We start from the raw sequence: 12,051 nt of genomic DNA, 5'->3' as shown, positions 1-12,051 counted from the left end.
AGAATGCTCAGACTTCATAGGGTTTTCTTTTACGCAATGTCACGCTATACACTTGGCTTTTCCTTTCCAATCTCATACTTCTGTTCCTCTCACTGATTGGCTTTTCTCGGTCTTTCCCTTGATATCACTTTTTCTTAGGAGTAGGAACAGGACAGCAATGACAGCTCATTCTGTTGTCTAATAACAATCAACAATCGCTAACCTTTTTATTTATTATTTATTTGCAGACAGTGTTGATGACTCGATATCCCTCAGGTTGCGAACCTTAAAAAGCCGGGTGAGCTTCTGCTCAACAGAAGAAACCAGATACATGCTTCAAAGCATGTAGGGTACTCTGGATTTTGCAAGAAGTCCTCACTCAGAAAATCACTGGCTCATGAAAACAGCTCTGCTAGTGAAATCGACAGTGGAAGTCATAAGCATGAAGAAATGCAACAACAGACAGAGCTATGGAATAAGAGACATTTTGGGTCCTCTGTGAGAGTTCGCTAGTCCGAAGTCGGGTCCTCTTGCAGAAAACTGGGCGGACAGGAGACGCTAAACGAAGGTAGCCATGGGCTGCAGAGAATCTGTTTGCCTCATACTTGCTGGGCTCATGTAGCATGACGACTTTTCCCGACTAGGAAATTCAACAGGATAGCGACAGATGTCAAGGCTGCGATCGAAGCCTGCTAGAGCCTTCCAATTCTCTGGCGCCCTCTAAAGTTGGCTGAGGATGTCTGACCTGGTTGAGACTTGTACAATACATTGTGGTATTCGCAATATTTTCATCCGAGGGCCGATATTTGGCTTCGCCAATGATTCAAATTTGAATATATGGTGGTTGAGTGGTTGGGCCCATTCGTGCATTTGCATCACTTTCCTCTATTCTAGACTTCGGGGATACCATGAAATAGGACAATAGAGGGACATGTAACGATTAATGGAGCACAAGCCATTGTTTAGATGTGGTTGTTCGCCATCTTTCACAGAGCTGCAACCCATGAACATGGGAAGATTGCAGACCTTTACTCAACAGAGGCGCAGATGATAATTTTCACCGTGGGATTGGGATTTCGCGTCCAGTATTTGCTCCATACCTCCAGCGAGTTGTGCGGTTAGTTGTAAATTAATGCTAGGCTCGGTGAGATGCGACATATCTCTTGATGAAGGCTATACGCTCCGACTTGCATCTAAGCTAGGGTTGGTCAGTTAAATATCGAATATTTTTCAGGTTTTAAGAGCTTGCGACAAGGGGAATATGCCATAACTGATATAGGGGATATTTATAAAAGTTTGAGACCAGATTGCAATGTCAGGGCATAAAAAAGTCATAACAAATGCCTTCAATTCTTCGTGGTTTGCCCCTCAGCATTGATCTGTCGAACAAAAATATGAAAATCCCTGAAAATTTAGAGATAGACACCGAAGTGTGTGGAAATATAGATTGCTGTGGCTTGGTCTCAGAAGTACGCAGCAAATCGGTCGTGGAAACAGAGCAAGAAGCGAGACACATGACTTGGATACATCCGAGGGAGTGCAACCTCAACTGGAACTCTCGATACATATATATATATATATACTATGTCCGACTCTTATAGAAGATATTGACAAACAAACACCACATAGATGTCTAACATGGCCCATTATATCCATTGACGGAGGCTACAGTCTCCCCTTTCACACTTCTATGTGTCTGGACTCTCAACTCAAGGGCAAGTAAATCTATTATCTGAATTATATTCTCCCCGTGTCATATCACTCCCCCTTCTTTATTCCTATCTCGCATGTCTATGTATCAACCCCATGATATAAATTAGCAAGAACATTATCTGACTGTACATTCTAGGGCCTGGAAGATATTGGATGATCCATCGGTTCCGACACCCACATCTAAAGTCGATCCCTGATAGGCGACCGTCCACCCTATATCATAGTGAGGATGGCAAAAGTTGTTGACATATGATATCCGTCAGTATAATGAGGAACATAGCCAACGCCATTCGGTAGACTTCAATATTGGAGTTTGTTCGGGCCGTGTTTGCCTTTGTTGCTACCGAGGGGATGAATCGACTTATCTTTGACCTCATACTCTAATTTCGCCATGTTCGGAATTGCTGGTAACTTGCTCACTCAACCTCATGACCTAGCAGAACTAACCACCAAGATCACCATTTGTGAAGAAGATTCATTGAAGAAGATGATAGATATCCAACATGATATTGGACCTCATGCCCATACATCCATTGTAAACGATGACATCGCAGAGGTCACCCTTGAAACGCTGCACACAGCGGAACTACAGATACCAAACCCCGATAACAAATTACCTCTACAGAAAACCCAATATGATACGGGAATTGGTTTGTTTTCGAAAGACTCACAACTTTCCTCATCTACGGATTCTCTAGAGGATGATTCCCAAGGTTTGGATCGCTTGTCACGGGAGCGAGATACTTTCACCGACAGTCATCGTGAGACGCCGAATGGGTCGATGACCTCAGCGTCTCTCAGCTTTCCGTTACCTCCTCCTAGATCTACCTCCCCCGGCACACAAATGAACGACAACTTGGGCCCCGAAGTTACAACAAAAAGTCAATCTGCAGATGGGGGCCCAGACTATTGTAACTCTAGACCCAGGTCATCGATCCCCTCGCGACTTTCGGCATCCACGTATGCCCAGCAATGTGTTGCTGCAGCTCATGCCTCGCGACTCAATCCCTACGCGCTGCACAAAGGTGAACAGGCCCTGCTGCAGGATGACCTTTGTCACCTCCATGTTACAGTGTATCTTAATATCCGGAATGGAATCCTTCGGCTGTGGACAAGAAACCCAATGGTCAGCGTTACTCGAGAAGAAGCACTTGGCTGTGCAAAGGACTTTCGGTGGATGAATCTAGCGTCTTTTGCGTACGACTGGCTCGTTCGTAATGCGTATATCAACTTTGGGTGTGTCCATATTCCGAGAGCACCAATAGCCCCGAAAAAAGGCCGGAGGAAAGATGGGCCAACGGTAGTTATAATAGGGGCAGGCATGGCTGGCCTAGGTTGTGCCAGACAATTACAGGGACTTTTTGACCAATACCCGGACACAACCACTCCGCCAAAAGTGATATTGCTGGAAGGTCGAAAGAGGATAGGTGGTCGCGTATACTCTCATCCACTAGAATCCCTACAATCAAGTCAATTATCACCAGGTTTACGACCTACGGCTGAAATGGGAGCACAGATCATTGTAGGCTTCGATCATGGAAACCCGCTTGATCCAATCATTCGCGCTCAACTGGCTCTCCGATACCATCTACTAAGAGATATCTCAACGATTTACGATATTGACGGTACGCCCGTCGATGAGCTTAGAGACGCGATGGTAGAGAAACTTTACAACGATATTCTTGACCGCTCTGGAGCTTACCGTCATAAGCCAGTTGTTACTCCTGTTGCGGAAGGTGACAGGGAGCTGATCGATTCCGGCCGTGACTCGTCTGCCGACGACGGGCTCACAATTAGACAATATGAAGAAGCTGCGGCCTCAGGGACTATAGGAATGCTATTGCCCTCTAAGCGTGTTCGAAGGGGTGTCAGCCACAAAACTGCAAATGTCAGAACGTCTGCAGGTTTTCCGCTCTCTGATCTCGGGGCAACCAATAATCATTCAGCAGCCATTGCATGCCAAGCAATGGGGTGGAAGTTAAGAAATGGAGTTACTAGCCGCGACTCCATATCCTTAGATCGGATTGCGAGTAAATCTAAGACCCAATCACTGGGCACAGTTATGGACGATGGAATAAGGCAATATCAAAAACTGTTACCGTTGGGACCCAAGGATATGAGATTGTTAAACTGGCATTTTGCGAATCTAGAATATGCGAATGCTGCGAACGTGGGGAAGCTCAGTTTATCTGGTTGGGATCAGGACATGGGCAATGAGTTTGAAGGGGAGCATGCTCAGGTGGTGGGAGGGTACCAACAAGTACCGCGGGGACTTTGGTCCTTTCCAGATAAACTGGATGTTCGAACCAACAAGACTGTGACAAAGATATCCTATGACCCACGAGGGTCGTCCAGTAATAAAACTTCCGTCCATTGTGAAAATGGCGAAATTATCCAGGCAGATAAAATCGTTATCACCGCTCCTCTAGGTGTACTCAAAAAGGGATCTATCAAATTCGAGCCCCCTCTCCCAGAATGGAAGACAGGCCCTGTTAACAGACTTGGTTTTGGAACTATGAATAAGGTTATTCTCGTTTTCGAGAAACCGTTTTGGGATTGTGAAAGGGATATGTTTGGTCTGCTTAGGGAACCTACAACAAAAAACAGTTTATCTCAATCGGACTACAGCCAAAACCGTGGCAGATTTTATTTATTCTGGAACTGTATCAAAACTGCTGGGCTCCCAGTATTGATTGCCCTTATGGCCGGTGATGCTGCACACCAAGCCGAGAGAATGACCGACTCTGAAATCCTCAGCGAAGTTACATCCCAGCTTCGCAACATTTTCAAACATATTGCCGTACCTGATCCTCTAGAAACCATTATCACACGCTGGGGTCAGGACAAGTTTGCCAATGGCAGTTATTCCTACGTTGGTACAGAGGCACTGCCTGGAGATTATGACCTTATGGCCAAACCAATTGGGAATCTGTATTTCGCTGGTGAAGCTACCTGTGGCACGCATCCAGCTACAGTGCATGGAGCATACCTCTCTGGGATTCGTGCCGCATCCGAAATACTCGAGTCCATTATTGGCCCAATCACTTTCCACAAACCTCTTGTTCCCACCAGGAGCAAGGCAGCCAACACGATGTCTATCGCAACCGTGAATGGCACCATTCACAATCGTACTCCGGCCAACAGACGGAAACGAAAGGCACCACTGACGACCGAAACTCAAAAATCCCCCGGGAAAACTGCTGCTACACCCCGATCAAACAACTCCTTTCCCTCCGCATCCTCCCTTCGCGAAGCCTACGATAAAGCAATGTGGGAAGCAATTATTGGCGAACTCGGCCCCGCTGAACCGCGACCAGCAAAGAAACCACTCAATCCATTCCTACTATACCAAAAGGATTACTGGCACATCTGTAAGACGAAATGCGATGATGCCCGTCGCGCCAGCACAGGTAATATCAATGCCAAAGCGCCCCGGGACGAGATCCGCCAGGCCCTGGGCCAGATGTGGCGCGATGCTCCTGAAAATATCCGGCAACCATACCTTGACCAAATCGCGGTACACCGTTTTGAAAATGACGAGTCATTGGAAAAATGGAAGGAGAGGATCATTGAATGGGAGCGGAAGACGTATGAAGTGAAAGATCGGTGGTGTGCGGCAAATCCGTTTGATGCGTTTAAAATTGAAGCTACGAAGAAGTATTTAGAAAGTATTGAGGGCTAGGATTAGAAGAAGCTGTGGACTCGAACTGGGGAGGAAGGTTGCGTGAATTAAGTGAGTCTATTGGGAGGTTTGATTCCCTCCTTTTATCTTCAAACGTTGCAGGTTACAGGTACCATTCCTCCATTCGTCCTCTACCTTTCTCTCAAGTTTCCAGTCGCAATACTGGTTGTATTCGAATATAAAGAGTTAGGTGTCCCTCGTGGGGTGGGAGCATGGTTCAGTGGCTATGCTACCGTCTTTTAAGAGAATTCCTCCTTCATGGATGTTTATATGGGAGGCAAAGTCATTTCATGGCGCATCGCTTCTTATGTTAATTTTCCCTATAGTTTCACTTCTGATTTTTTATTCATTTGTATTGTATGCATTTTACTCGTATGTACTGTATGTACATTGGTTTTCTCTGCTTTCCCTCCTTCCGTCTCTCAGTAGGCAGCGGTTGTGGAAACAACCAATGAAATGCTCATACACAGTTATTAGCATGAAGCAAGTTAATGGCCATGAGCATCCATGACTGAATTTTATCATGTGAATTTGTTCACATCATCTTCTCACTCAATAAATCCATGAATTGTAGTGTGTCATTTGAACAGCTATATGTCTATGATTTGCTGTCTAACCCAAAACATCCATTCAATACATATATAAGATGGGATATATAATCCAACACACAAAAAAAAAAAAAAAAAAAAAAAAAAAACGCTTTTATTTCTGGTCACTTGTTCCAACGCAACAATAAAATCCCTCCCTCCAGGGATTTCTCACGTCCAACCTAGAAACCAAACCCTATGAAAGTCCCCATGTTACACATCTATCTTCTCAAAGCAGAGGATTCGACGAATACTCCAATGATGGAGCACCTTGCCTTCCTTGAATTGTCGATTGTTCGAGAGTCGAGGTAACGAGAGGAGGTTCGTCACCCCCTTCGGACTCCGCTAAGAACTTTTCAGCTTCAAGCGCAGCGATACAGCCAGATCCTATATCAATCGTAAATAGATCATTAGCCCAGCTGCCCATGGTAAAGCAAGAATACAAGGGGCATTTTTTTTTAAAAAAAAAAATACAAAAAAAATGAGTACATATAACAAGGACAATACATACCCGCACTTGTAATCGCCTGCCTATATCTCTTATCTTGCACATCGCCCGCAGCAAATACGCCAGGGACACTCGTATAACTCGTTCCGGGCTTTGTAACAATATAGCCCTCCGAATCCGTCTCTATCTGTCCCTTAACCAGTGCCGTCGCAGGGTCGTGTCCTACGGCGTAAAAGAGTCCATTGGCGGGCACTACCTCCTCGGCTCCGGAGACCACGTCCTTAATCTTCAAATGTGTCATGAGTCCGCGTGGCGCAGGGTCGCCCAGGACTTCGAGCGCAACGGTGTTAAACTTCACCTCAACCTTGGGGTTTGCCAACAACCTCTTCGCCATAGTCTTGCTGGCGCGCAATTTATCCTTTCGCACCAACACGGTCACCTTACTCCCATACTTCGTAAGAAACATGGCTTCCTCCGCAGCCGAATCCCCGCCGCCAATCACGAACAATGGCTTGTTGCGGAAAATAGGCACAGCTCCGTCACACACTGCGCACGCACTGATACCATTTTGCCAATACCGCTCCTCACCGGGCAAATCGAGACGGCGAGCATTAGCGCCCGTGGCAATGATAATCGCATCAGTGGTGTGTGCGGGCGCATCGTTAGGCCCATCAGCATATTCTTTCCATAGCTTGAAGGGGCGCGAGGACAGGTCAATGCGCGAAACAGTTTCAGTGATGATATCCGTGCCAAAACGGATGGATTGGGCACGCATGCTGTCCATGAGCTCGGAGCCGCTGATTCCATTGGGAAAGCCAGGGAAGTTCTCGACGTCCGTGGTAGTGGTGAGTTGTCCGCCGGGAGCCGTGTTGTTGGCCATCATTCCTTCGTACAGAATCGGTTTTAATTCAGCGCGTGAGAGATAGATGGCTGCCGTGTGGGCAGCGGGGCCGGAGCCGATGACTTTTTAATTTGCCCGCTTCATGGTTAGATGTAAACTCGAGGAGGGAGAGGGAGTTCTGGCACTTGGTATCCAGGGACTTGAAAGAATTTAAGTACTCACTGACGACTTTCGAGTGCGCCATCCTAGACGAGATGTGGGACGCGTTTCTGGCGCTCAATGGCGTCGTCGGGGTAAAAGAGAGAGCAGTGCCAGAGGGGGATGGTCTGTTCTGGAACGAGGCCGCAACAGCAACAGAGACTCCGACAGAGGATCGGAGGGGAAAAGGGGGAGCGCGGCGGAAAATTGAGGAAAACAGCTTGATTTGATTGTGTAAACTGGCTGAGAGGGGTTACTGTTGAGGCTTTATGGTAGTATTCGCACAGTAGCTTGTTCCTTTCTTGTTGTTTTCTGGGGGTGGGGTTTGGAGGTGGAAACTCAACAGATTATGAGAAACGAGGTCAGTCAGTTCGGCGATGATTCTAAGAGAGGGATCTGTGTTAGCAACAAAGAGAGAAGAGAGATTGTCAGAAAAAGAAGAGACCTTATCGCGGAATAAATAATGGGAGAATGAGTTCGATTAGTTATCTATGTTTTTTCAGCGACGTGATTATTCAACATGTGGATTTTTACTTTCTGTACTTTGGGTGGCTGTCGGGCTGCCTTTTGTGTTTCCGTACAGCATGGGTAACTATTCTGTTGATTAACTACAACAGACAGGGCCTGGCATAACGCCTCATCTCGTGCCCTTGTTTCCACAAGTGATCTACACGAATGTTAGTCAATCAGATCAGATGGCATACTCTGAAAGAATCTTCCATCTCTGAAACTGTAGATCGGCTTGCCGGCATTGTCCAGAATCCTCCACCACCGACAAGATACTCTTGAGATGGTCCCGAACAAGTGCTGCCTCTTCGTGACATTTCTCGTCAAGAGTGTCAAGGTGGCTTTGGAAATATGGTTACTACTCCCAATAGGTGATTCAAAGCGAGTGATAATTTTTGGATATAGTTCTGAAAGAGGCAATGCTGGACCATCATCGCTGCTAACAGAGGAACGAGAGAGAAATGATCCGATATCGTGGTTAATATTTAAAATCTACAAAGCGCACAACTAGTGTTTTGGCTATCTCTATCTTCGGTTTCTAACTTTACATCTAGCTGCTTTTGTCCTCTGCTTCAAACATTTACAAAAGGAGATGTGTAAAGGGTATGCATTTATATATATCCCCGACCTATTTAATTTCAGATGCCATTAACCGCTCTCTGGCAGTGGCAAACAAAGCACTACTATTATGATTGAGAAACCCATCCACCAGGAACGCTCGGAAAACTGGCTGGAGGCTATCCAGGTCAAGATAACCGCCGGGATAGGCGTACTCTATCATATACGTTGCGCAGCCTAGGTAATGCATGTCTAGGGCGGACCCATAATCCTTCTTACGAGCTTGTCGCACGAAATTAAGAAGAGAGGCCTCAACGAAGCAAGTGGCGGAGGGGACGCGAACGCAGCTAAATTCCGCGGCAAATGCACCCTTTCCGTATCCCATTTGCCATCTGGGGAGACTGGCATCTGACGCTGAGATGATTTGGCCTTGCTCTTCGGCATTCTGTAGATCAGATATATTTGGCAAAACCTGGGACTGCGGGTATAGATATACATGGACGGCCTCGGTTTCAAGATGAAAGTGGTTGGTAGGAGGAGGTCGAGATCGAAGTTTCACGACGGTACAATCTAGATCTGAGCAAAGATGTAGACCTGCGTTCTGAAGGGTTTTCTGGGCCCGCAGAAGCATATCATCAGGGACTGCGAACGAAGCGTCCTTGAAAGCATGTTAGCTTTTGTTCACCAACAGCCGGGAGTGGTAGCATTTTTGGACATACATTGGTCAAGGAGGGTATTCCGTAGACTGTAAGCAGGTAGTTCCCCCAGAGAACATTGGCCACGCCAACTGAGTCGAGGAGTTGAGAGACAGCGGCAACCAGAGGCTCGTCTAGAGGAAGATGGCAAAGATTCTGCTCACCCATCGAGCGTTCTGAGGTTTGTGAGGTAAGGAAGCGTTACAAAAACGGTTGCAAATAACGCTAAGGGAGAGCAAGTTTGAGAGTTGGGGTTTAGTGAACTGGGGAAATGTTGACTGTTATCGTGGCCTACTTCTAATAGATCCTGACCACCTTATGCATGACATCATCCCGGGGCAATTGTAACTATCCAAAGAGGAATTTCCAAGTCCTAGAAATGTGGGGTGCTGAGCAGGATCGATATAGCGACGACGAAGAAAGAGTAAAGTGAAACGAAACGAAGAAATCAAATTCCAAACACAAAGATATCACACTCCAATCGCTGGTCTACATTTTGTTATAGCGATTGGCCCCGCAGGGACTACCTGTGTGCTGCTCAATACTCTTGGTTCGGCAAAGTATCTAAATAGTTTATTGACTAATTCTAGCCTTTTAAGTCAAAAAGCACTTTTATCCGCCAACTCTCTCTAACAAATCAACAAATCCCCGATCAACCAGCAAAAAAGAAATTTATATTCCCAAACCCATATGCTGTTTTGCATCATGCACGGAAATCGAATGTCTGAGTAAACCACCGGTCTATAATATAACAAACCCCATACCCGTTCTATACTCTCTCTGCAATGGATCCAGCCACTTGCTTCGTTGTGGTGTATGCCGTCTTGCCTATCTCTCCGCTCTTCACCTCCTGACTGTGTCCCTCCTCCGCTTTCCGAAGCCTGGCCCTCACCTGCCCAACCTCCTCTGGATTCAGCCCCTGGCGTTGTAGTTGGTACAGCTGCATTGCGGCCTGCGCCTCCTCATCGCGTTCTTCCCGGCTTATCTCAGGACCTAAAAGCATCCCAAGGCACATATACGCCCAAGTAACGGCCATGAATATGACAAAAACCTTCCCGTAATCGAACCTCTTCTCTCCAGTTTCGCTGTCTGGTAGTGGGAATTTCTCTCCAAGGACCGACTGGATAGTGGCGGACGCGGACGACACCATGTTGCCCAACTGATAAGTAAAACCGACCATCAAGCCACGGAGAGCTGGTGGTGTTAGCTCTGAAAGGTGAATGGGAATAGGACCCCAGACACCGCCAACGAAGAATTGCTCCAAAAACGCAGAGATAATGAGTGCATTAGAGCGCGTATATACGTATGCGGGAACCAACACACCACCACAGATACAGCTTATGATCATGACAAGGCGCCGGCCATAAGGGGTGCTCAAATAGCCCATGGTGGCGCCCCCAATAATAGAGCCGATTTGACCCACCACGGTGATCGTTGTGGTGGCCGCCGGTGACGTACCTACCTGTTCCTTAAGGAAGGTCGGGTAGAGGTCCTGGCTACCGTGGGAGCAGAAATTGAACGCTGACGTGATCAGGACCATGTACAGGAAGAGCACCCAGTTTTCCTGAAATGCGCGTGTCCCGTCACCGAAGAACGTGCGCAGACCTGAATGGCTGCCCTTGTTGACTCCCTCCGATGAAGATTCGGCGCTCGCCATCGCCTCTTGCTCAGCTTTCATGGCTATGAAATGGTTGGTTTCTGCCAGATACCAGCGAAAGATGATGAGGACGACGGGCGGCCCTGCGGAGGCCCAGAACAAGCTTCTCCAGCCGTGGGGTGTAGTAGGCACAAATGCACTGTACAAAGTTGCGGAAATCAAATATCCCAACGCGTATCCCTGTTGGAATAATCCGGACATTATACCTCTCGCTTCATACGGGAGGTCCTCAAGAGCTGTCGCGGCAGCTGATCCGAATATGCCTAGCAGTGAGAAATGTGAAAAGTTAGTGGTTAAACGCGATGGTTTCGAAATATTCGCCAAACCTGCAGGGAGGTTTCTCTTATATATTTACCTCCCATGGCAATGCCGTATAAGGCCCGGATGGCCAGGAACTGCCGCATATTAATAGCGAACCCGCCAGCCAACTCCAGAACCACGAACAGAACCAGGTTGACGATTGTCGGCCATTTCCTTCCATAGCGGTCTGCGCAGACTCCAGAGATGAACGCCCCCGCAGGGCGAAGCATCAGCGTTACCGTGATCGCCTATCGCCCGAAAAAAATGTGAGAATAATGATGAAAATTGCCAAAACACGAAGGTGTGTGGGTTTTCGGGTTTTCTTTTCGTTTTTATTTTATCACACAGGGCTTCCTTACTAACCCACGAAACATCAGAGTCATTGACCTGAAATGCCTGCGCAATCTCCGTGACACATAAGGAAACCACGAAAAAGTCGACACCAGCCCAAGTCCATGAGAAAAACCCAGCTGAGAAAAACAGCCATTGTTGCCGGTTTAGCTCGCGAATGATATGATATGGGTTTCTCAACTTGGTCTACGGAAGCGGGGAGATGTTAGCCTTAGCATGGCATTCTGTGCTCATACCGATATGTGGAGAGGCTATAAAAGAAATTCGTGATGAAAGGTTTACCTCTGGCGGCTTGAGACTCGAAATCCTCGACGCGCAATACCGTTTTATCTGAGCGGGCGAGTAGAACCACCCAGATGCCATATGATTCCTCATCTTGAATGTTGGAGATTAACCCGTTTACATCTTCTCTCGCATCAGGATGCTAAAAACAGAAGCCTCAGGTATGTGAGGGTTTAACGAGTGTGGGTCATTTACCAAGGGGGATAGGGGCGGTTCAAGTCAATTAATTGATCAAAAGAATGGAACGGCAGGT

General features: G+C 47.1%; 3 protein-coding genes across 3 annotated transcripts; 1 reads left to right on the top strand and 2 right to left on the bottom strand.

The window, feature by feature from the left end:
* Positions 1-2,083: 2,083 nt before the first annotated feature.
* Positions 2,084-5,871, top strand: HCBG_04172 (amine oxidase/SWIRM domain-containing protein; the record flags this gene model as incomplete). Its single annotated transcript, XM_045431221.1, has 2 exons — positions 2,084-2,342; positions 2,391-5,871. 2 exons carry the CDS (start codon positions 2,084-2,086, stop codon positions 5,372-5,374), a joined length of 3,243 nt encoding a protein of 1,080 aa, XP_045287774.1.
* Positions 5,872-6,081: 210 nt separating this feature from the next.
* On the bottom strand, positions 6,082-9,450 carry HCBG_04171 (thioredoxin reductase; the record flags this gene model as incomplete). The annotated part of the gene is made up of 6 exons (XM_045431220.1): positions 6,082-6,348; positions 6,473-7,372; positions 7,473-7,668; positions 7,983-8,115; positions 8,609-9,171; positions 9,233-9,450. 6 exons carry the CDS (start codon positions 9,374-9,376, stop codon positions 6,191-6,193), a joined length of 2,094 nt encoding a protein of 697 aa, XP_045287773.1.
* A 411-nt stretch (positions 9,451-9,861) lies between these two features.
* Positions 9,862-11,879, bottom strand: HCBG_04170 (carboxylic acid transporter; the record flags this gene model as incomplete). The annotated part of the gene is made up of 4 exons (XM_045431219.1): positions 9,862-11,128; positions 11,221-11,413; positions 11,529-11,702; positions 11,799-11,879. The coding sequence occupies 4 exons, from the start codon at positions 11,877-11,879 to the stop codon at positions 9,978-9,980; spliced, it is 1,599 nt and encodes a 532-aa protein (XP_045287772.1).
* Positions 11,880-12,051: the final 172 nt, after the last annotated feature.

The sequence above is a fragment of the Histoplasma capsulatum genome, assembly GCF_000150115.1.
Source record: "Histoplasma capsulatum G186AR genomic scaffold supercont2.5, whole genome shotgun sequence".
Classification (NCBI taxonomy): Eukaryota; Fungi; Ascomycota; class Eurotiomycetes; order Onygenales; family Ajellomycetaceae; genus Histoplasma; species Histoplasma capsulatum.
This window is presented reverse-complemented; position numbering and strand designations above follow the sequence as displayed.